This window comes from Microcaecilia unicolor, chromosome 2 (assembly GCF_901765095.1).
Source record: "Microcaecilia unicolor chromosome 2, aMicUni1.1, whole genome shotgun sequence".
Taxonomy (NCBI): domain Eukaryota; kingdom Metazoa; phylum Chordata; class Amphibia; order Gymnophiona; family Siphonopidae; genus Microcaecilia; species Microcaecilia unicolor.
In genome coordinates this window covers 108,823,478-108,849,603 of record NC_044032.1, presented here as the reverse complement: position 1 = coordinate 108,849,603, position 26,126 = coordinate 108,823,478, and the positions used below count along the sequence as shown (strand labels likewise).

At 43.7% G+C, this 26,126-nt stretch overlaps 1 protein-coding gene across 8 annotated transcripts in view; it reads right to left on the bottom strand.

The window, feature by feature from the left end:
• TRAPPC13 (trafficking protein particle complex 13) overlaps positions 1-26,126 on the bottom strand; it is a 128,689-nt gene that overhangs the window by 40,228 nt on the left and 62,335 nt on the right. For all 8 annotated transcript variants that reach the window (XM_030193189.1, XM_030193190.1, XM_030193192.1 and 5 more), the window contains exons 3-6: positions 21,863-21,962; positions 19,155-19,239; positions 5,796-5,923; positions 639-711 (exon numbers count right to left, since the gene is read on the bottom strand). In XM_030193189.1, coding sequence (XP_030049049.1) covers positions 639-711; positions 5,796-5,923; positions 19,155-19,239; positions 21,863-21,962 — 386 coding nt within the window. The remainder of the gene's footprint in view (positions 1-638; positions 712-5,795; positions 5,924-19,154; positions 19,240-21,862; positions 21,963-26,126) is intronic.

The window sequence follows — 26,126 nt, the reverse complement described above, 5'->3', positions numbered from 1 at the left end:
GGTGCAGAGAAGGGCGACAAAAATGATAAAGGGGATGGGACGACTTCCCTATGAGGAAAGGCTAAAGCAGCTACGGCTCTTCAGCTTGGAGAAAAGGCGGCTGAGGGGAGATATAATAGAGTTCTATAAAATAATGAGTGTGCCGTTAGCGTGTGCTGATTTGGTAGTTACCACAAGATGCCTGAGCACGTCCAACAGTATGCCATTTTAAGCTGCATTAGGCATTTGTTAGCACCTAATGCAGCTTAGTAAAAGTGCCCCTAAGTCAAAAGAAGGATCATTGGTATTTGAATCCCAACTTCATTTGTCCTTTCTCTGGTTCTCAGCCAAGAGCTCTCACTAGGCTACTTCTCCTCTCACAAAGTAATCAAGTGGTTATTTTATTCTTTAAACCACTGTTAAAGCTATTAATTCTGTACTATTAATTAGTCTCTCTTCAAGTTCCTAAATTCAAATATTGCTCTCCTTTTATCTGTGATATTGATCAGCTTATCACCTTTTGGGGGGGGGGGGGGCGCGAGAGGTGGGGAAGGAGACCACTCCCTGCAAAAAAGTACACAGTATTACTGCATTTACTAATTTTGAACACTTTCAGGGGTAGATTTTGCAAATTCCTTACACATGGTGCTCATTGTTACCTGAAATTTGAAGAATTTTCGAAAGTACATCTTCTCACCAGTCTGTGAAGTGTAGCTTACAGCACACACTAAGCTGCAATGGACAAACATTTGATTAATTCTAAACCACCACCCTATCTGGTGTACAGTGGACTGAACGTTCCTCATTCTTAGGTCTTCATTTGCTATTCTTAACAATGGAAAACAACATTAAAATCAATGAGCCGATTAAGACTATAAAATTATTCTGGTAGATAGGTATGGGTTGGATTAAATGAACAACTGAAACCAATTTATGTTTTTTGTACTAAACCTGTTTCTATATGCACTCCTTAATATGACAATGTTCCTAAAAAGACAAAGAAGCAGTCTGAAATTAGCAGAATATATCAACATTAAATTTTGTTGTGCCCCCAGAGTGGCTGAGTTAGATCTAAATGTCTACTGAGTATCTTTGCCTGACTATTGTCTTGAAAACCTGTGAACCTTTGGGATCTTACAGTGATGTGAAAAAGTTCCTCCTCCCCTGCTCCTGATTTCTCCAGTTCCATATAGGGCACACTGAAAGGTTATTTATTTATTTAAAGATCAGAAACCAAATATTAGGCAAAGGGAATCTGAGTAAAACACATTAACACAGCTTACACATTGCCACATCATTTATTTAAGGAACAAAAGTTATCCAACACCCATATCACCTATGTGAAAAAAGTAACCATCCCCTAAACTTAATAACTTTTTGCATCACCTGTAGCAGCAATAACTGCAAACAAATGCTTCCTCTAATTTAGTATTAGTCTTCCACATTGCTGTTGACGAATCTTAGCCCACTTCTCTTTGCAGAGCAGCTTTAATTCAGGCACATTCATAAGTTTTTGTGTATGAATTGCTAACTTCAGGTTCTGCCACAGTATCACTACTGAATTCAAGTCAAAACTTTAATAAAGGTAACTTCAAAACTATTTTTTTTCTCCTCAGCCATTCAGATGTAGACTTTTTTTTGTGTTTTCAATCATTGTCTTGCTCTTTAACCCAATTAGACTTCAGCTTCAGCTCATGGATCCATGTCCAGACATTCTCCTTAAGACTTTCTGGTACTGTACAGAATTCATGGTTCCTTCTATGGTGACAAGTCTTCCTGGTCCTAGGGTAGCAAAGCATCCCCACATCATTATTGCTATGTTCGACTGTTGGTATGATGTCCTTACTGTAAAATGCTATACAGTGGGGGAAATAAGTATTTGATCCCTTGCTGATTTTGTAAGTTTGCCCACTGACAAAGACATGAGCAGCCCATAATTGAAGGGTAGGTTATTGGTAACAGTGAGAGATAGCACATCACAAATTAAATCCGGAAAATCACATTGTGGAAAGTATATGAATTTATTTGCATTCTGCAGAGGGAAATAAGTATTTAATCCCTCTGGCAAACAAGACCTAATACTTGGTGGCAAAACCCTTGTTGGCAAGCACAGCGGTCAGACGTCTTCTGTAGTTGATGATGAGGTTTGCACACATGTCAGGAGGAATTTTGGTCCACTCCTCTTTGCAGATCATCTCTAAATCATTAAGAGTTCTGGGCTGTCGCTTGGCAACTCGCAGCTTCAGCTCCCTCCATAAGTTTTCAATGGGATTAAGGTCTGGTGACTGGCTAGGCCACTCCATGACCCTAATGTGCTTCTTCCTGAGCCACTCCTTTGTTGCCTTGGCTGTATGTTTTGGGTCATTGTCGTGCTGGAAGACCCAGCCACGACCCATTTTTAAGGCCCTGGCGGAGGGAAGGAGGTTGTCACTCAGAATTGTACGGTACATGGCCCCATCCATTCTCCCATTGATGCGGTGAAGTAGTCCTGTGCCCTTAGCAGAGAAACACCCCCAAAACATAACATTTCCACCTCCATGCTTGACAGTGGGGACGGTGTTCTTTGGGTCATAGGCAGCATTTCTCTTCCTCCAAACACGGCGAGTTGAGTTCATGCCAAAGAGCTCAATTTTTGTCTCATCTGACCACAGCACCTTCTCCCAATCACTCTCGGCATCATCCAGGTGTTCACTGGCAAACTTCAGACGGGCCGTCACATGTGCCTTCCGGAGCAGGGGGACCTTGCGGGCACTGCAGGATTGCAATCCGTTATGTCGTAATGTGTTACCAATGGTTTTCGTGGTGACAGCGGTCCCAGCTGCCTTGAGATCATTGACAAGTTCCCCCCTTGTAGTTGTAGGCTGATTTCTAACCTTCCTCATGATCAAGGATACCCCACAAGGTGAGATTTTGCGTGGAACCCCAGATCTTTGTCGATTGACAGTCATTTTGTACTTCTTCCATTTTCTTACTATGGCACCAACAGTTGTCTCCTTCTCGCCCAGCGTCTTACTGATGGTTTTGTAGCCCATTCCAGCCTTGTGCAGGTGTATGATCTTGTCCCTGACATCCTTAGACAGCTCCTTGCTCTTGGCCATTTTGTAGAGGTTAGAGTCTGACTGATTCACTGAGTCTGTGGACAGGTGTCTTTCATACAGGTGACCATTGCCGACAGCTGTCTGTCATGCAGGTAACGAGTTGATTTGGAGCATCTACCTGGTCTGTAGGGGCCAGATCTCTTACTGGTTGGTGGGGGATCAAATACTTATTTCCCTCTGCAGAATGCAAATAAATTCATATACTTTCCACAATGTGATTTTCCGGATTTAATTTGTGATGTGCTATCTCTCACTGTTACCAATAACCTACCCTTCAATTATGGGCTGCTCATGTCTTTGTCAGTGGGCAAACTTACAAAATCAGCAAGGGATCAAATACTTATTTCCCCCACTGTATATGCTTCACACAAGATATACAAAGAATTCCACTTTTGACTCATCTGTCCATTATCCAAAAAAGCTTGGGGATCATCCAAGTGTGTTTTTGAAAATGCGAGATGAGCATTGACGTTACTTTTGGATAGCAATGGCTTCTGCCTTGCTACTCTCAATTTCTTTTTTTTCTTTGAGTCATAAACACTGACCATGGCTGAAACCAAAGAGGCCTGCAGTTCTTTGGATGTTCTTCTGGGATGTTTTGTGACTTCTCAAATGAGTAGTCACTGCACCCTTGGAGTGGCAACTATTTCACTCTCATGATAAGATCCAATATATAGTGCGGTTTAGATTCAATAAGGCTGGCAGAAGTCAAAGCTGGCTGTATACAATCAGCTGAATCAAATTAACATTTAGTCAATTGGTTGATTAACTTAAGGAGGCAGTTTCTTTTTCATATGGGTAATATGGGTGTTGGATAACTTTGTTCCTTAAATCAGTGGTTCCTAAACTTTCTCGGGTCACAGCACCCCTAGGCTACACATTTCCTCTCAAGTCTCCCTCCCCCTGCTGCCGCCACCGCCGATGATAGAGTCCTACCTTCCATCCAGCTTTTGCTCACCTTCTCTCTCCTTTCCACCCAGCTTCTGTCCTCTTTCTCTCACCATCCATCCAGCCATGGTCTCCCCCTACCCATCCTTCAACCCAGCATCTTCTCTCTCTCCAGCCCTTTTCCTTCTAGCGTGTTCCCCGACTTTGTCCCCATCTTTTCACTCATCTCTCTCTAGCCTCTTCTATCCAGCGTCCCTTCTCTCCATTCAACATCTACTCTCTCTCTCCACACTCCCCTTCCACCTGGTGTCTTCTGTTTCTTGGCCATTGCTGCTTCTCCCAATGTGCAGCAGTAGCTCTGGCAAAACAACAAATAGCAATCGAGGGGCCGCAGTCTTTTCAGGCACATGCTATCGGCTCTGCCAGTCCTCTGCCCCAGAACGAGAAGTTGACATCAACAGCGGCAGAGGACCGGCAGAGCTGACAGTGCATGCCTGAAGGCTGTGGCTCTGCGCTTGCTTTCTGTTGTTTTGCTGCCACTACTGCTCATCAGCAAAAGCAGCAGCGGTGGTGGAAGTGTGTCTCAGCGGGAGAATTTCCCGCTTTGGCAGGAGATGACCCGTTGAATACAGGAGACTTGGCAGGTCTGTGGGAGGGAGGTGAAGAAAATATGCCACGGCACCCCTGAGAGTTCCCTGCAGCGCCCTGGGTGCTGCAGCACACAGTTTGGGAACCGCTGTCTTAAATAGTCACAATAATGTATAAACTGTGTTATGTGTTTTCTCAGGTTCCCTGTGTCTAATATTATATTTTGTTGAAAGATCAGAAACCATTCAGTGTGACATATGCAATTTTAGGAGAAATCAGGAGAGAGAAAAAAAAATTCCACATCACTGTACAAGTGAGGGGGAAGAAACGAGAGGAAGCATCATCTGAATATTTTGATAAATATCACCAGGTCCTTTTGTTCATGAAGATACATGCTGAGCACCACCGATGTATACCTGCTTGTACAAACAAGCCATGTCCTAAGTTTACAGCTATATTTTACAAAATTAAAAAGAAATAAAAAAAATAATAAACATCACTAAGAAATATGATTCATTGGGTTGCCCTGTATAAGACTCTGAAAAATATTGCTTAAATTCTATGGCAGAAGTATAGAACAGACTCCAAATGAAGGTGGTGGTGGTGGGGGGGGGGGGGGGGGGGGGGGGGGGAGACGAAAAGCACAGGTGATCCTTGACTGAGAGGAAGTGAAGCTAAAGCTTTAGATCATGCAGGATCTACAGTATTGCAACTGGAAAGAAATGGACAGACTAGACCAGGGGTTCTCAACCCAGTCCTCAGGACACAGCAAACCAGTCAGGTTTTCAAGATATACACAACAAACATGTATGAGATAAATTTGCATACAATGGAGACATGCATATTCATTGTGGATATCTTGAAAACCAGACTGACTTAGTGTGACCCGAGGACCGGGTTGAGAATCCCTGGACTAGACCAATATTCCTCAAACATAGCCTCAGCAGCTATAGCAGTGGTTCCCAAACCTGATCCTGGAGGCACCCCAGCCAGTCAGAATTTTTGGATATCCACAATGAATATTCATGAGAGAGATTTGGTAGGCCAGTAGGCGGAGAATGCCTGCTCAGCTTACAGAGAACAACGATGGGAAGATAGGAAAGGAAATGTGTTAGGAAGATTAGTCAGATTGGGGTTACCAAAAACATTGCAAGAACTCCTGGCCTAGATAGGCCTTGCAAGCTGATCTGCCACCACAAGCTTCATTTCTAAACAATATTTGTCTGACTTACAAATACTCACATGTGGGTCCCTATCTCCTTTACTTCATGGTGGATTACATCGTCGATACAGCTATCAGGTTTAAGCTCAGCCACTGCTGCACTAGACGCAGAGAGGTTTAAACGCTGGGAGCTGGTCTGGAGATCAGCCTTAAAGGAGCAAAAATATTAACAATGGTAATGCTACTGAGATAAAAGCATACAAGAGAACAGCGTGAAAACTCCATGTCAGTACTGACAAATACAATTCACATTAGATTCTACTTTTATTTATGTATGTACATTGTAGAAAATGAATTAGAGAACTAACTCAAATTATTATGTAACAAAAATGACAAACCCAGGGCAAGGCACATTTTCCCACACTGAGTGGAAGAAAATATTAAAGAATAAATCTCAGTAGCAACTGTACAGATAAAGCAAGCATTAGATAGTACATTTTTCTTAGAATTTCTTTGTATGTTTAATATTTTTTTTTATCATCACAATAAAGATACAATACAGTAAATAAATAAATCAATCAACAAATGCATAGTGGTTCAAATTTTTTATATACCATTCGCAACCCTATATTCTTCCCTTCCCACAACCAACCTTCCCAATGAATCCCCCTCCCCCTGATTAACTGTGTGGTGCCATCAAACCCCCCACCTTCTCCCTCCCCGAGTAACAATGAGATCTACCAATAGCTGGAGAGAGCTTGTGTTCAGATAGCCCCTCTTGAAACATCATCATAATACAGAGGAAGGAGAACCCCCTCTCCCCTTTTCATGCAATTGCTCTGCCCCACCCTTTTCCAATTCCTCCTAAGTGTTTTTTTATTTTCTCAGCAATCAACCCAATAAATTCAAAATTCCTCCCAAACAGTGTGGAAATTCTTTCCATGTTTATGCAGACTCCTCACCCCTTGAAGCTCTATAATATAAAAAGAATATGGACTCTATTCCTCCATTCCCAAAAAAAGGGTGGTGATGCTTGTGTCCACTGCTGGAGAATACATTTCAATGCAACTACTCTGGCGTTTTCCACCAATAATTTGTTTCCTTTCCCTGTGATTCCCAAGCTCCTCTCCCAACCTAACACCAGGCCCCAGGGTTGGTAAACAATATTTATTTACTAGTAAAAAAGGCCCGTTTCGGTATGAAATGAAACAGGCGCTAGCAAGGTTATCCCTCTCTCCCTCCCTCGCTCTCTCCCTCTGTCCCCTCCAAGTCCCACGGCCTCCTTTCTTCCCTTCCGATTTCCAGGCCCACCCTCCCTCTCTCTCTCTCCTTCCCTCTGTCCCTCCCCCGAGTTCCAGTTCCCCCTCCTCTCTGTCTCACAGACACGTCCTTGCGATGCCTCCACCCGCAGCCCTCCCCTCCCCGACACTGGCCCCCCCTCCAAAATCGCCAACCCCCCTCTGCTACCCTCCCCCCTCCCTCCCTCTTATTGGGGTCCCGGCGGCAGCAGTGAAGAACCTCGCGAGTCTGCTGCCTTCCCTTCTCTTCGCTCTCAGCTCTGACTCTGATCCCGTCCTCATTTCCTGTTTCCGTAAGGACAGGACCAGAGTCAGAGCTGAGAGCGAAGAGAAGGGAAGGCAGCAGACTCACGAGGCTCTTCGCTGCCGCCGCCAGGACCCCGGTAAGAGGGGGAGAGGGGAAGGTAGCAGAGGGGGGTTGGCGATTTTGGAGGGGGGGCGGCGAAGTGCACGTAGGGACATCTCTGCCCGCTCCCGCTGTTCTTCAACGCATGTCTCTCACTGGGATCATAAGCCCCTGCTGACTTCAGTAAAGCAGGGTTCTACTGCTGGTCAGTGACGTCAGCAGGGGGTTACGATCCCAGTGAGACACTTTAGAACGTTCACATAGCAAATTATTATATTAGATACGATTTGATATGCCGCTTTATGGCTTGGCCTAGGCTTCAATTCAGTTACAAAATTAAAAATAAAGGAGGAGTGGACAGTAGAAGAGGGAGCAAGAGAGGGAAATCAACTAACAGCAGGGCAGAAGGATTGGGTCAAGGGACGAGCTTTTAATAATTTTTTGAAAGCAGGAAGAGTGGATTCCTAACATGGAGGAGAAGTTCATTCCATAATTTAGGACCCAAGTAGCAGAAAGCAGTTTCACGTGATAAAATGAGGTGTAGTTCTGGTAATGAAGGTAATGACAAAAGATTGTTATATGCAGAGCGAAGGACAAGGGGCGTGTAGGGAATGAGAAGCTACTGAGGTAGAAGGGGGCAGAGGGTAAATGTGATTTGTAGACTACAGTGAGAAGTTTTATGCCTGCAGTGATCGGAAGCCAATGTTCAGACTGAAAGAAGGGGGTGAGTGATGTGATGTGATCAAAGCAATGTGCATTGTGAAGTAGTTTAATGGCTGTAGATTGGATGAGCTGTAGGCGTTTGAAGGAGTAAAGGGGAATACCAGCATAAAGATAATTGCAGAAGTCTAGGTATGAAGTTACCAAGGAGAGAATAAGTAGGCAAAGGAGAGAGGCAGGAAGAAAAGGTTGGACCACACAAATAGGGTGGAAAGAGAAGAGGTGCAAGAAGAGGTGTGAATGACTGAGTTGATTTGAGGCTTAAATGTAAGCTTACTATCAAAAATGACACCTAGAAGCTTGATGGTGTCTTTATAGGGAAGGGCAAGGTCACCAACATACCCTGTGTGTGTGTGTGTGTGTGGGGGGGGGGGGGGGGGGGGGGAGAACAGATTCACACTTTGTGTGATATTGTCCAGTGATACTGTTGAGAAATCCTACTATGAATCTACAATAGCGGTATGCTATGGGGGTGTACCCAGACACATGTTCCAAATCTCCATGAGTATGAGTACATTTAAGACAAAGAGGGGGTATTCACACATCCCACATTAAATGCCATATTTGGAGGCAAATATGCTCTGTGTAGGATACAAAACCAATATTCCCTATATTCTGAAATATACAGAATTTGTGGGATTTTCTTAATTATACCAAGAAAATCTACATCCCTCCCTGAACTATTCCATTCCTCTTCCCATTTGCTTTTCAAAAAGTTATATTGTCTTGGGGATCCTTCCCTCACTAGTGTTTTATATAAGGTTGATACTGAAAGAGGATTAGGTCCAACCGAATCAAACAGTTCATGCACCTTTTTAACAAAGGTGTCCAGGAGCAAAGTAGATTATACTGACTCAATACAATGTTTCAATTACAAATATGCAAAATCCTCACCAGCCTGACATCCCTGTCTCCGTCTCAAAACAGGGAGTGTATTTGTTCTCCCAAAAGTGTTACTCCTCCTTTCCGCCATCTAGCAAAAACTAAAATTCTCCATACCCAAAGGAATTATTTCCAACCAAAGAAGCAGCAACGAATTATTAGGATCTTGGTGTCATACAGGTGAATTTTCGAAAGAGAAGGACGCCCATCTTTCGACACAAATCAGGAGATGGGTGCCCTTCTCTCAGGGTTGCCCAAATCGGCATAATGGAAAGCCGATTTTGGGCGTCCTGAACTGCTTTCCGTCGCGGGAACAACCAAAATTCACAGGGGCATGTCGGCACTATACCAAAGGCGGGACTGGGGCGTGATTAAGAGATGGGCGTCCTCGGCTGATAGTGGAAAAAAGAAGGGCGTCCCTGATGAGCATTTGGACGACTTTACTTGGTCCATTTTTTTTCACGACCAAGCCTCGAAAAGGTGACCGAACTGACCAGATGACCACCGGAGGGAATCGGGGATGACCTCCCCTTACTCCCCCCAGTGGTCACCAACCCCCTCCCACCAAAAAAAAAAAAAAAAAAAAAAATTTTAAAAACATTTTTTGCCAGCTTCTATGCCAGCCTCAAATGTCATACCCAGCTCCATCACAGCAGTATGCAGGTCCCTGGAGCAGTTTTTAGTGGGTGCAGTGCACTTCAGGCAGGCGGACCCAGGCCCATCCCCCCCTACCTGTTACACTTGTGGTGGTAAATATTGAACCCTCCATAGCCCCCAAAACCCACTGTACCCACATGTAGGTGCCCCCCTTCACCCCTTAAGGCTATGGTAGTGGTGTACAGTTGTGGGGTGTGGGTTTTTGGGGGCTCAGCACCGAAGGTAAGGGAGCTATGCACCTGGGAGCAATTTGTGAAGTCCACTGCAGTGCCCCCTAGGGTGCCCGGTTGGTGTCCTGGAATGTGAGAAGGACCAATGCTGGCTCCTCCCACAACCAAATAGCTTGGATTTGGTTGTTTTTGAGATGGGCGTCCTCGGTTTCCATTATCGCCAAAAACCGGGGACAACCATCTCAAAAACGACAAGGACGACCATCTCTAAGGTTGACCTAAATTTCATAATTTGGGCATCCCCGACCATATTATTGAAACGAAAGATGGATGCCCATCTTGTTTCGATAATACGGGTTTGCCCCACCCCTTTATGGGGCCGTCCTGCGAGGACACCCTCATGACAACTTGGGCACCCCCGTTCGATTATGCCCCTCATAGTGTCACTAATGTCTTCCACACGCATCTAAGCAGTAGTAAAAACATGCTATATTTAAATGGAATTGGGAAATCCTTTGTAGTAGCATGAAGTAAATAATTTATAAGCCAGAAGGAGAAAAAAAAGATTTTTCCATATGGTATGGAGTATAATCCTCCAATTCATTCAACCAGTCTTCTAGATGTGTTAGCAGGCATGCCCAGTTATATAATTTAATATCCAGGAGACCTAACCCTCCAATCTTAGGAACTCATATCTCATCTTGGGTTTCTTCCCTACCCAACAAAAACATCCCAATTCCTTCATCAAAGATAAAGAAATCTCTAAGTAACAGGCACAGTATCAAGATGTGATAACATACAACCAGCAGAGAAACAAAGCCATGCACACCAACGCAACTCTCCCCAACAATGACAAGGGAAGGGCATTCTAGACTCTCAACAAAGTTCTGTAATAACCACAAGATATTAATTTTATAAAGTTTCCTATTATTCATATATGGGAGCAAAAGGCCCCCCGCAAGAGGCATTATTTAGTACTAAGAACCTGACTTTAAAAGATAAAAACTCAGGCCAACTTTCTCTCTAATGCTAAGGTTTGTTGCGTGAATAGGCCTCATGTCTACATGCAGTGAAAATGATATTTGATATGGAAAAGGCTATAAGAGAGCAAAATCAACTTCAACATCAACTTTGTTTACAGAGAACTGTGAACTTGTGGTCAGAACAAACTCTGCCACCAGCATCTCTAGCCCGCTGTTTGGTCCTCCAAGTCACATTGGAAAACCCCAGATCTGTTGTTCCGGACCGTAAGGCTCACCTTACCCAAGGGAAGGTTATAAGAAGCCTCTGAAAAAACATGAAGTGATCTGGGTGTTATCTAGAACAGTTCACGCGAGAGCTGCCATAAGTGGAATAGTTGACAGCCCAGATCCGAGCCGGCAGCATTATGAAGACACCTGAAGTTCTTTAAAACCCAGCCCTATCTGTTCTTGTCTGCCCCTGCCTGAAGAGTTGAAGCACCTGACAGCCTCCTATCTGATTCTGTCTGCTGTCTTACCATCCGTGCTGCGACTCCCGTAGCCTCCCAAGAGCCTCTACAGATCCCTGACCTGCTTTCTTCCTCCAGTGTCCGTGAGGGAGAGAGCGCTGCATCATCAAGTCAGGTCGTAACTATTTATTTTCCTACAGTGCCTGTGAGTTAGAGGTCCTAATCAGTTAAGGACTTGGGAAAATGTGAGGTACCTTTACTTTGCATTGACAGGTATATAAATACTCACTGCCTTACCATCATTTTGGGTAATTTAGCATATGTCTGTTCACTGATTTACACTGTTTCTACTGCTGCCAATATAATAAATCAGCTTTTCTATTTTCTATAATATCCGAGTCTTGTGTCTTATTCTTTTCAGTCCTTACCAATATTTCCTGACTATAAGAATTCGGGTCTGCACTTAGAGGGACAACTCATTACACCTAACTTAAACCATCTTTGTACTGAGCGTAGTAATCTCCTAATTGCCTGTCCTCTATCTGAGGTTAGGTAATTGTAGAAATAGCCCTACACATAGCTAATTTGATTCCCAGGTAAGTAAATGAATTCTCTGCCCAACACAATGGGAATCTACCTGGTCAATCTCTTCTCAGGCTATCCTCTGAACCTGGAGAAGTCAGAGGCCCTACCATCACTTCTCCAGGTTCAACTTAAACTCCGAGAAGTCTCCATATTCTTGAAAACTATTCATCAATATCTGTAAGGAAGTTATTCGAGAAGTAAAATGGACAACAGATCGTCCGCAAAGGCAGCCATTTAAAAAAGTTGGGGACCAATATCAATTCCCTTGATATCCTGATTACTCTGAATCTCTCCCACCAGGGGATGTAAGGTTAGTACAAGGGGGCAACCCTGGTGCATGCCCTGATGGATGTCAAATGAGTCAGGTGCTGTGGAGGACTTGCAGCCCATCTGCATATCTTCACAGCCTTCTCCGGGGTGACTCCCAGGTCCACCCCAATCCATCCAAGGCCTTCGTTCCAGGTGCCTAGAGCTTCCACCAGCTGCCTTCCATGTGCTGTGGAGGACTTGCAGCCCATCTGCATATCCTCACAGCCTTCTCTGGGGTGACTTCCAGGTCCACCCCACCCACTCAGGGTCTTCATTCCAGGTACTGGTGTGCGAAACATTTTCTCTATACACTTTGTATTTTCTGTCTGCTATTTCTTATGGCTCCAGTACAGTTTCTGTTCTTGGTACTGTCCCCTCCCAATCGATTTCTCCATCCGAAACCACTGTATAACCGCAGAGCACATTGCCCACCTTCTGCTTTCTTCATCTCACCATCCCTTTTGTCATCTCCCTTCTTCTCAGCTATCAACCATCTCCATTCTGTCTCGAATACATTTTGCCTTCGTTGCTGTCATCATGCCTCTCCTACTCTTCTCCGTACTCTCTTGCTCATCCTCCCGCTCTCCACTGAGGATATCAATCCCAATCCTGGTCCTCCACATCAGCTCTCATCCTATTCGTGCAGGTCACACCGTGATGTCTTCAATCCAATATCTGTTCCTCTCGTCTTCTTCTCTGCCTTTCTCATGTGCTCTGTGGAGTGCCCGCTCTGTCTGCAACAAACTTTCCTACATCCATGACCTCTTTATCTGTCATACTCTCCATCCGCTTGCTCTGAAAGCGCTGCTTCAGCTGTGGCCCTATGTCATGGAGGTTACCTTTTCTCCCATACTCTTCATCTGGTTGCCCGTGGTGGTAGCTTCAGGCTATTACTCTCACCCTCATGTAGATTTCAATCTCTTCTTCCACCTTATTCTCATTGCTTTTCTTCCTTTTAAATCCACTCCATTACCTCTCCTTTCTCACAGACTTCAACGCCTTTCCTATCCAAGATACTTAAATGTGCCGTTCACCATCATTGTTTTGACTTTCTTTAATCTCAAGCTATTCTTGATTCACTTCAATCTGGCTCTCGCCTCTTCATTCAACTGAAACAGCGCTTGCTAAACTCTTCAATGACCTGTTCCTAGCCAGATCCAAAGGTCTCTATTCTATCCTCATCCTTCTCGATCTATCTGCAGCTTTTGACACTGCTGATCACTGCCTACTCCTTAATACGCTGTCCTCACTTGGATTTCAAGGCTCTGTGATGGGTCTGTTGTTGCAGTCCTTGTATTAAGTTCAGTCATTTCAGCTCTTGTATTAAGTTCAGTCAGATATGTCTCAGCTGCCCATACTGAGTCAAATAAACTTACTTGACCTTGATCACTCATATAAGAACATAAGAATAGCTATAACTGGGTCAGACCAATGGTCCATCCAGCCCAGTACTCTGTTTCCAAAAGTGGCCAATTCAGGTCGCAAGTACCTGGCAAAAACCCAATTAGTAGCAACATTCCATGCTACTGATCCTGGGGCAAGCAGTGGCTTCCCCCATGTCCATCTCAATAACAAACAATAGACTTTTCCTCCAGGAGCTTGTCCAAACCTTTTTTTAAATCAAGATATACTAACCACTGTTACCATATTCTCCGGCACTGAGTTCCACAGCTTAATTATTCTTTGAGTGAAAAAAATATTTCCTCCTATTTATTTTAAAAGTATTTCCATGTAATTTCATTGAGTGTCCCCTGGTATTTGTACTTTTTGAAAGAGTGGAAAAAAAAATCAATTCACTTCTACCCATTATACACCACTCAAGATTTTATAGACCTCAATCGTATCCCCCCTCAGCCGTCTCTTTTCCAAGCTGAAGAGACTTTGAGGCATATTTTCAAAGCACTTAGCCTTCCAAAGTTCCATAGAAACCTATGGAACTTTGTAAGTCTAAGTGCTTTGAAAATACGCCTACTAGTCTCTTAGCCTTTCCTCATATGGTAGGAGTTCCATCCTCTTTATCATTTTGGTTGCTCTTCTTTGAACCTTTTCTAATTCCTCTATATCTTTTTTGAAATACGGCAACCAGAATTGTGGCATGGCTGGATACAATAGGGCAGGGGTGTATCTGCGTGGGGCCACAGGGGCCTGGGCACCCGCAGATTTCGCCCTGGCCCCCTCCCCGCCGTCAACCCTCCCCCGCTGCTTACTTTTGCTGGCGGGGGGCCCCAACCCCCGCCAGCCGAGGTCTGACCCGCAGTCTTCATATTTCGTCTTCCTCCGACTCCTCCATGGCCATGCTGTATGTAACGCTGCTGATTCGTTGAATCCAGTTCAGAGTCTGACGTCGCAGCACGTTGTACGCGCGTACAATGTGCTGCGACGTCAGACTCCGAACTGGATTCAACGAATCAGCAGCGTTACTTACAGCATGGACATGGAGGAGTCGGAGGAAGACGAAATATGAAGACTGCAGGTCGGACCTCGGCTGGCGGTAGTTGGGGCCCCCCGCCAGCAAAGGTAAGCAGCGGGGGAGGGTTGACGGTGGGGGGGGTGGAGAGAGGTGGCGGCGGCGGGGGGGGGAGGGTTGACGGGGGGGGGGGGTGTGGAGAGAGGTGGCGGCAGCGGGGGGGGGGGGAGGGAGGCAGGCAAAAATGTGCTCCCTATCTCTGGCTCTGGCCCCCCCTACCGCCGGATTCCAGATACGCCCCTGCAATAGGGTAATTTTTACCTTTTTCTTAAAAAAAACTGGGTGCAGATAAGAGGAGAATTCGTACCTCTGTGCTGCTGTTCTCACTGAGTAGTCCTGGAAACATAGATGTTTCCTGCCTTAATATTCCAGAACCTTCCTCACTCTCGGACCTGCAAGATGACTACTTTGTTTGCAAAGTTCAAAAGTTTAAAGATCCAAAGCGATGTGCCCACTCAATACAGAATGGAGAGCAGAGCCTCCAGGAAACCCCAACGTTTGCAGAATACCAACCAACCATAGACTGTTTCTATGGGCTCAATTCTCCAGATCTTCTAGTTTATCTTCCAGAGTCTTTTGAGTGTTGTTGTTCTCTCCTAAGTCTTGCACTATAACCTCCACTTCCATCAGGTGGACTTGAAAGGCTCCCACATGTGTGTGCAGGTTTTTCATCTAATTCTCAAACAGTTTCCATTTTATCATATAATTATTGAAAATTTTAGCTCCAATATTTTTCTAACAACGTTGCCACCTCTTTTGAGACCTCCGATGACCAAACCAAGCCCACCATTATCCTCAAGGCAACAGAAGGCTCTGCCATCTTAGCATCCTGTTGGCGCGGCTTCTCCCCATCCCATTTAGGTAACTTAGATGCCATCCTTGACCAATACGACCTGACAAAGGGTTTAATGGGAAAGTGCTGTTATAGAAAGATTTAATTGTTTAAAGATGATTACATGGTTTAGAGGCAGGATATTAGGGGTTGGGTATAGAAGTTACAGTCCTAGCCTACTGCTCATCCACCCTGTGCCACCAGAAGTCTTAAAGTCTAGAATCTCTTTGTAATAATGTTGTATAACCTAGGCTGTGTGTCTATTTCAGCAGCTTCTCCTTTATCTGTATTACTTTACCATTACTACTGGTACATAGGTCTCCTGACCTCCTTAAAGGGCAGAGCTGTCACCCTCAACTTCAGCTCAGATTGCAGTTGTGAAAAAAAGTGAACACAAATTGTTACTAAAACAGATATGGGTAGGAAGTCTACAAGGGAAAATTAGGTTCTTACCTGGGTAATTTTCTTTCCTTTAGTCACAGCAGATGACTCCATTAAGAATGGGTTGTGTCCACCTACCAGCAGGGGGAGACAGAGAACACTGAAAACCATAGTGCCTCTAGGACGGCTAGCTCCATCTGCCTCTCAGTATTTTGAAGCTTCCAAAGCAGTGTTAAATTGCAAAGTAGCACAACAAGAACTTTCCTCACAGCGAATGAACGCCCCAGAACAGGAGTAATAACACAAAGGAGGGACGAACTCAACCTCCTGTAGTAGAACAGAAATCCTGAAGACTGTTTTCCAACTTCTCCCAATGAGGGAACATGTCTGCAGGAAAAACTGAACCCAAAACAGAGTCAATCAGGGAGGGATCATGGATTTATCTGCTGTGACTAAAGAAAAAAAAATTACCAAGGTAAGAACCTAATTTTCCCTTCCTTGTCATCAGCAGCAGATGAATCCATTACGAATGGGATGTATCAAAGCAATCCCTATATAGGGCGGGAACAAGCCACACCACGCACAAGCACTTGTGCTCCAAAAAGCGCGTCCCTCCTGGCAGCCACATCCAGCCTGTAATGACGGGCAAAAGAGAGCTTAGAAGCCCAAGCAGCTGCACTACATATCTCTTGAAGAGAGAGTGCTCCAGTCTCAGCCCAAGAGGAAGAAATCGCTCTTGTGGAATGTGCCTTAAAGGAGTCAGGCGGAGGCCAGCCAGATAGCAGATATGCAGAAAAAATGGCTTCCTTAAGCAAACGGGCTATAGTGGCTTTAGACGCTGGAGACCCTCTGCGAGGACCTGACAACAATACAAAAAGGTGATCAGAGGTCCTGAAAGCATTAGACATCTGCAGATACTGCAACAGAGCCTTGTGCACATCCAGAAGGTGCAACTGCCCAAAAGATTCCGGAAACTCCTCCCTAGTAAAGGAGGGCAGATAAATAGGCCTGTTTAGGTGAAACGCTGAAACCACCTTAGGCAGGCAGGAAGGCACAGTATGTATCGTTACTCCGGACTCTGAGAATTGCAGAAATGGGTCTCGACAGGACAGCGCCTGGAGCTCAGACACCCGTCTCGCCGATGTAAAGGCCACCAAAAAGACTGTCTTTAGAGTCACATCCTTCTTCGAAGCTCACCTCTGCTGCTCGAAGGGTGAACACTGAAGAGCCTTTAATACTAGCCCCAGGTTCCAAGCCTGACAAGGGGCCTGCACGGGAGGCCGGAGCCAAAGCACCCCTCTAAGAAACCGTGCAATGTCCAGATGCAGGAGGAGTTGCCTTATTAAGGGCCAAGGAGGGAACACATACAGGTGGCCCGGGGGCCAGGGCTTTATTTATTTATTTATTGCATTTGTATCCCACATTCCCCCACCTATTTGCAGGCTCAATGTAGCTTACACCACTCTCCGACGGGGAATTTACCCGTCTATGCTTAGTGTGCATCCAATGCTCAGGGGCATCCACGTCTGGTATCAGCCCAGGGCCATCATCAGTCGGAGGGGAACCAGGTAGCAACGCAGTGTCAGACACCTGTGGCAGAGCTCTTTTCAGCATGAAGGCTTTATGTAAAATAAGCACAAACTTGGGGGAGAAAAACTCACCCGACCTCCAGTCTCCGAATTAGGAGCCACGGGGAACGGAGCTCTTCTGGTAGCCTCGGCTCGAGGCGCCCCTCTGCTCTCAGACTCCTCCGCAACCGCGGGGGTCGAGCCATGCGGCGCTTCCAAGATGCGCCCGCTGCCAGCTCCATCGAGCGGGAAGAATCAACGTTCGCCATGCTCGTACTGGCTCTACCGTCTAAGCACGTTTTACAGAGCCCCGCTGCTGATCTGCGCTTGCCACAACGACAACAGCGCTTAACTCCCTCAGCAGCCATCGCCGAAAAACGGCGGAATAAAATTCAAAATAGCGGCTTCGCACCAAAATCACCCCAATTGGAACACTGTCCACGGGTCCTCCCCGGAGGAGCTGAGTACCATTCTTACCTCAAAGGACTGAGTCCACGAGCTCCAGTCACACTGCACAGTCAGGAAAAGCCTCAGAAATAGCAGCGCTGAAAAGCGCATTTTTGTTTTTTTAACACTGTTAGGAAAGTTGGAGGCAAACAGCTACAGAGGCACTCCGGAGGAAGAAGAGGTTGGGAAAGGCAGGGAAAGGACGAACATATATGCCTGCATCCACACAGGGGGAAGGGTAAGGCAGGGAAAGGGTGAACCTATGTGCCTTTAAAGTGGGCTCCACTTAGCCACAACACCCCTGCTACAACTGGCAAAAGCACAGGAGCCACCCCAGGCAGAATCTTCATGGAGCTGAACAAGCTGCGTCCAACCCTGCTGGGAGATAGAGAAATACTGAGAGGCAGATGGAGCTAGCCGTCCTAGAGGCACTATGGTCTTCAGTGTTCTCTATCTCCCCCTGTGGTAGGTGGACACAACCCATTCGTAATGGATTCATCTGCTGCTGATGACAAGGAAATTCACCTTCACAGAAAACACTGCTGGTATTATAATGCAATGCAAAATACAAACAGCAACAGTAGAACAATTTCCATTGGATTAGATGATTCATTGGCATGAATTATAAATTAACATATTTAGAGTCAGATGTAATAAATTGTGCTTTTAGCATGGTAGTTTATTTTTGATTTTCCCACACTAATCTTATTCCCAGTGCAGTCAGGGTTTTAGTGTGGAAAAATCCAAACGAAAGCATTGTGCTAAAAGGGCAGCACAACAGGCATACAAACCTACTGAATCACATGCAGCCCTGCTCAAGGCCGAGGTAAAGATCTTAAGTGGGAGTAGCAGATTCATCTGAGGAAAGTACAAAACTTCAACTCAGAGGGCCCGGTAGCCACCTGCACCCCAGGGATATCTGGTCCATGGCATCCCAGGACAGGGAGGTCCTTCACCAGAGGTCATCCATGCTGCTGGATCCCCTATACAGAACCAATCATTCTTGTCTGGGAAGATATCCAGGGACATCATCACTGCCACCATCTTGTAAAATATTAGCAATACAGAACAATCCAATGTAAAATACCATAAATATATAGGTACGAGTCCAAAAGTGACAATAGAGACCTTGGAAGAGACTTGTTTCATTCCAGGAACACTGGCAGACTCCAAATTTCCACAGTGGTGAAACTTTCTTTTTATTATTAAATATCCAACCCTCCGTCACAAACAATATAAAATTCTTAGATCACTTATCTTAAATCATCTTGATAGTTTTCTAATTGTCACAGACCTGTGAAAGTCAGCTACGATTTCATTAAAAGTGATCTGAAATACCAAGGCTTACCTTCACCAGTATGTCCTTTACCAAGTGGGGACTGTCGTTGTGCACACTGATGTAACTGGAGAAGGTCTCGCCCAGAAAAATGTTTCTGTTCCAAAAAAATATAAAAACAAAAGCAAGTTCTTTTAAAAGCTAGAATCTAGCACACTGTTAACAACTGGAGTGGAGGAATAGCCTAATGGTTAGTTGGTTAGCACAGTGGGTTCAGAACTGGGAAATCTCTACTATGCCTCTTTAAGATCCTGTCCTAGCAAATTTCCCAAAGGTCACAAAGTATTGAGGTCATAAGAAGCAATGTTTATTATATTTTATATATATATATATTTTTTTTTTTTTGGGGGGGGGGGGGGAGTATAAGGAAACCCTATGTGATCTGAGTCATATCATGGACAAAAGATAAAAGCCACAATATTCACTTAAGCCTAGTCCCTTAGTCTTGAAGGTTTAACTGGCTTCACACCATCAAATGGCTCCTCATGTGATACATATGATATACAATGGGTGCCAAGGTTAGAAATTGGAATTAATGCCTTAGTCCACAATACAGAGCTGAAGTCTTCAAATCAAATATGCTTCCACAATTAATAATTCCTAAAGGTAGGTCATTCACTTACCTGAAATTTAAACACGTGTGCGCACCCATGGAGCAGTTGAGCTCTACAGAGCTCCATTTCACAGAACACTCCCCCCTCCTCAGGAATCCTCCAAACATTTATGATCCTGAACAAGTCACTTAAGCTTCCACTGCCCCAGGCACAAAAACTTAGCTTGTCAGCCCAATAAAAACAGTGAAATTCCTGCATATAATAAATGTAAGCCACTTTGGTTATACCAAAGAAAGGTGGTATATCAAATCCATGACCATTACCTCAAAGCTGTGTCTACTGGCACCACTGTTTACAAGTGTCAGATTGTACTGATTTAACCCCTGCGTATGCAATATGCGAAAAGATTCATTTTTAATATTACATATGTAGAACACAACGCCAACTCCTCATACACCTAAAGGTGAAACTATATTGCACTGGTGGCAAAAGAATGCTTCTTAGGAAAGAATTCCCTAAGATTTGCAATTATGTTCCACTGATAATTACATACAACACACATGAAACTGCTCTGTTTCCAATTAGAAAGTGTATATGCTGACAAAGTAATTTCAAACATTTGCAAAGCTCCCACAAATTCTTAAAAGGAAAGCTTACAGCATAGTAAAAAAAAAATGAATTGTCTTTTTTTAAGCTGTGTATCTGATGGCAAAACTGTTGGTTGTTACATACTACAGCACTAAAACAAATTGAGCTGTTGATTCTCTTAAGCCTCAGTTCAACTAAGTTTTTTTTTTTTTACATTTGTACCCCGCGCTTTCCCACTCATGGCAGGCTCAATGCTGCTTACATGGGGCAATAGAGGGTTAAGTGACTTGCCCAGAGTCACAAGGAGCTGCCTGTGCCTGAAGTGGGAATCAAACTCAGTTCCTGAGTTCCCCAGGACCAAAGTCCACCACCCTAACCACTAGGCCACTCCCGTCCCTAAGTTTGGGTAAATGGCTAAATGCTTGTAGGTACTTGGCTCATGGTCTTTCTTTGTGTGCTGTGAACCACACGCTTGGGCCACCGCACACTGAGGCCATCACTTTTATAAGAAGTTTACAATAAGAAAAAGAAGTAGCAAAGGGTTTTACAAAAAGCACTATCAAGTGAATTATCAATTATAAATTACAATCAGGAACAGAAGTACTTAATATTTAAACATATTCACACTGCCACCAGCAGAAGCAAATCACCAGCTATACTTTCTCCTATATAATAACATTTTAATCAGTTAAGATTATATACATACATCTCACTAGAACATTTCTGACTAATGTGTTAATTATGCATTTTACCACACTGTACAAAATGTTTACCAACCCATGAAGAAGAGACTGGAGGCACATTAATATGTTAAGGGAGGAAAAAGAGACTAAATAGGTCAATTCAGTTTTGGAGATCTGAGCCTCTATTTGGCAAACTGCAGCTGAACATCAGGTTAGGGACTTTCCCTGGTCCTTTGGCTCAGATGGTTTCTTCTCTCTCCACTATAACTAACTAATGCAGTCCTCAAAGGGTTCCATTATCACAACTGTAGCCCTTTATCCCAAAAAGATTTTCCATCTTTGATCTACAGGAGAGCATAACATTTATAAGCAGAACACAGTTTTTATTTTTAATTGTCTAAAAACAAAAATTCTACTTAAAACAATTTAGCTAACATACTGGCTACCATTATTCCTTAGAAGAGGAAACATTATCTTAACAAGCTAATAGAAAAAAAAAAGATTTGGTGTAAATTTAGAGTTACAAGTTAAAAAGTTATGTTTTTCCCTGGCACTAGGAAAGTGAGGGGTAGGTTCTAAGAAGATGGTAATCAGAAGAAATCAAGGAGCACTTTGGGATTTTCTTCTTTGTTGATGAGACAAGGAATGGCAAAGTCATCAAGTGCTAAACCTACACCAAAATGGATGTACATCAGATTTACATGTAAATGGCGGTTCTAATTTGAATCTAGGACCCAGAGTTGGCTTCAAATTTGATGGGCTATACCCAAGAAAAGATGGGACATAATAGGACACCAGGAGATAACTGTGAGATTAATGTATAGGGTGAAAAGCTCAGGGAATTCTGAAGATCCAACACCAGAACATCTTCTCAGTCTCTGCACATCTTTCTTACCCAAAATTCTGCGGTAAAGTCAGCATTTCTCCTAGCATTAACATTTCTGCTCCTTTGACAGTAGACGGGTCATCTTTCATGAGATGATTAAGCAGATCACCTGTAAGAACATAAAACTACCTTAAAACTTTCGCATAATTTCTTTTGCTCAATTTCTTCCTGCACCTTTAGGTTAACCAGCCTCTATTGGGCTTTCAAACTGCAACCACTCAGGGTTTATTCAAGTCTTTTGCATAGCAGTTCAACGTCTGTCCCTGGGCCAGCCTCATCATGTTAAATTTCAAGGAGGATACTTTTGCTCCTTGGTAAACAGTGCAGCGAATTTTACCAAGCGATTATTTTTTTTAACACAATATATAATGAATTGACTCTTCTACCATTTGATAATGAACACATTCAAAATGGTTTATTCCTCACAGACAGAAAACTCTAAACAGAAAAAGGTTTTCACTTATTTCTTATTTATTTATTACTAGGAAAAAATGCCCGTTTCTGAGCGCAATGAAACGGGCGCTAGCAAGGGGCCCCCTCCCTCCGTCCCTCCGAGCTACTTGCCTTGTTAGTTGTTCGCTGTGGCGTTTCCGTTTCGGCCCTCGAGTGTCATAGCTCCGCCCTCGATGTCATGACGTTTTGACGCAAGGGCGGTGCAGACACTCCAGGGCACACCGGATATCTCGGGCGCCTCAACTTCCGTGGAGGCTTCAGAACGTTGGGGTTGCCTTTTATATAGAGAGATTACATTTATATCCCACATTTTCCCACTGATTGCAGGCTCAAAGTGGCTTCCATAATACTGTAGTAAAGCTACAATGCCAGAAATACAATTTTGCAAATTGAGAGTAAGACTGGAATAACAATTTAAACAGCAATATGTATTGAGAGTAAGTTAGAATTAACATAAGTAATGCCACACTGGGAAAAGACCAAGGGTCCATTGAGCCCAGCATCCTGTCCACGACAGCGGCCAATCCAGGCCAAGGGCACCTGGCAAGCTTCCCGAACGTACAAACATTCTATACATGTTATTCCTGGAATTGTGGATTTGTCCCAAGTCCATTTAGTAGCGGTTTATGGACTTGTCCTTTAGGAAACCGTCTAACCCCTTTTTAAACTCTGCTAAGCTAACCGCCTTCACCACAGAGCTGGCAACAAATTTCAGCAATAGATAAAAAGATAATAACTTGTAACATTCAATCGGGGCCTACTTAACTGTTAGGCTGCAGCTTCTGGGGAGCATCAAGAAGTAGCTACAGTCAAGAGTGATCAATAGATCTTGACAGCCACATAAACTAGCAGGGAAGGACATACAGGGGTGGTGTTGGGGCTGATCATGGCTGCTAGAGGGGGGAGGAGGAGGGGGCAAGGGGGGCCTATGGATTGATGGGGGAGGGGGGAGAAAGGGCTGAAGGTTTGTCCAATATCCCTGCACTCTCTCTGCATTAAACTCCCCCTCCCCCAGCCTGTCCTCTCACCAGCATGATCACTCCCCAGATGCTGAGTACGATCCCGCAGGCCGCCAGCTTCGGACCGCAGCACAACAACGACGACATGACGAAAAAGCCGGATGGAAGGACCGAAGTGGCAGGTCTATTTCACGTCATGACCTTAGTTTTTTTTTTTGGGGGGGGGGGGGGGGGGGGTTGTTTAACTTTTCTAAAACTGCATAACTATAACTATTAGCTATAAGTAACCGAGATCACCCTCTGATGAGCTGAGAAAAACTGAGCACCTGGATTAGCAGAATATAAAATCATCTCTGGTTTGAAGTGGGAGGGGGGGGGGGGTCCATTTTTGTTTTAATTTTTGGAAGTTTTCTTGAACCAACAGCATCAAAATAGTGGAGCAAAACAAGTTCAACAATGTTTGACACATTTGGTCATTATAATTGAAACCTCGCTGCATACAATCATCCCCCAACAGGTAATCCAAATCATGCAACTAAAAAACTAATAAACGCTCCTTATTATACCACCTTTCTCCCCCTCATTTTCCAATCAAAAAGAAAGAAAAACGAGGAAGAGAGAGAAAGAAAAAAAAGAAAACCCTTAAGAGAGAGAGCAGTAAAGTATAATATAGAGCTCAGGCAGTTCTTCACATAATAAAAGCTGAAATCAGACTACAAATCGGCAGAATTAGTCAAAGGGCTCCAAAATGTTCCCATTTATGGAGGGCTTTATTACATTCGGAAAGCATCTTTAGCCAGCTGCTTATGGTACAAAGGGACATTCACATTTTTCCAGACACTAATACTAGCTAAGCTGCAATTAAAAATATATCAAAGAAAGGAAGTCTAATCTTGGCCACTGTTTGGAAACAGGATACTGGGCTAGATGGACCATTGGTCTGACCCAGTATGGCTACTCTTATGTTCTTATGAGCTAAGCTCAAACCAGGTGCTAATCTATTGAGGAAGAATAGACCTGGATCCCACAGTTTAATTTTATAGTGTATAGTTTTCCAATATACTCTTTTGCTTTCGGGCATGACCACCAGATATGACTCATTGTGTTCCTCCCTGCGTATTGTCTCCAGGAAAAGGACACAACTCCAGGGAAACATCAGTTAAGTGCCTCTTGATTGAGATGCCACCAATACATTATTTTTACATTATTCTCTTGGATATTAGCAACAACAGAGACCTTTGCTGAGGTTGCTTCCATTCTGGCCTAGTCCTGTGCCTCATGATGTACACTCAGCATGTCTTCCCACATACCCCGATCTCACAGACTCTTTGGTCGCAAATCTCTAAGATGTTTGTAAAGAGCCAAAATTAGGTCTTTGGGGCCTGTATAATTCTAACAAATGTTATATAAAAGGAAAAAAAAACCCCTCTCTCTCACCAATCTCCCCTTTATGTCCTTGGAGAACAAAAGATGAACAAATTGCCTGTAGGCATAAAAATGATGGATGGAAAGATGGTAACTTTGTGTCAAAGGACCATCAACCTCTCATCGTCAAACAACTGACAACACCGATGTTTCCCAAATTCTAAACGCATAATCCTAAAAGCAGGTTTAAAGAAGGGGTTATTAATTATAGGAGTATGCCTAGAAAGTTGAATATTTGACTTTACTCATGAAAGCCAAAACTGAAGGGTATATACAGTAGTCTGACTAACCTCCTTGCCTGGGCCCTAAACCTTGGAGGCAGCCACGTAAGATAATAATCTTAAACTGTAATTTATATTCAGAATTCTGAAAGCATTCACTAGCAAGATTTATAATACAAACCCAAGTTAGGGGATTCCCAAGCTACCTAATTTTCTCTCCATATATACACATTTAGATATTCTTGGTCTTCTGTCCTGCAGACTCAATAGGAATTTTTTGATGAGTGGAACAGGAAGCACCTGGAATCAGTAAATCTAGATAGGAAAAATGTTCATCCCGATAACAATCCTACCAAACCAACATAAGAGGCAGCAAGTCCCATCACTTGACGTCACATCAAAACTCTCTAAAAAGCTGTAGATAATTCATATTAAATAGGTCAATATATTTGATGTTAGAATTACTCTCTAAAAAGCTGTAGATAATTCATATTAAATAGGTCAATATATTTGATGTTAGAATTACTCTCAAGTATTTAATGCCCATGTCTACCCATTTAAAGGGAAATGATGACCTCTATGTATTTTCAAGAATGCTAAGTTAATAATGAATCTTTCTGATTTCGTCATGTTAACTTTAAATCTAGACACTCTGAAATAGTGAACAATTTCCCCAAGCAAATTAGGCAAAGTAGTAAGAGAATGAGCGAGAGAAAGAAGAAATGCTATCAGCAAGACAGGGCAATTTTATATTCCTGCTCCCTACCTTAATATTTTGGACATCAGGATTAACCCGCATAGCCAAAGCAAAAGTTTCCACAATCAAAGTAATTAATAAAGGTGATAACCTCCTATTATTCATACTAAACATAGGGGAGTTGCCACCAGTAATCCATATACAAGCTTTAGTGCTAGAGTACAAGGCCTGCACCCACCCTCTAAAATAATTTTCCAGGCCAAACTTTGCAAGTACCTGATCCCACCCACCTGTCGAACACTTTCAGCATCAATATCTAACAAACATAAAGGGATATCATTAACACAGGCTGCATGTATCAAGTTAATCATTCTATGAATATTGTCAGAGGCTTGTTTTATGGCACAAAACCCATCAGGATGTATCAGCCCAGATAACACCCCAGGCAGCCTTACATCAATACTTAATAATGAGCTAGATCAAATCGACTGAAAATGTAACCTTTCTTTATGCTCTTT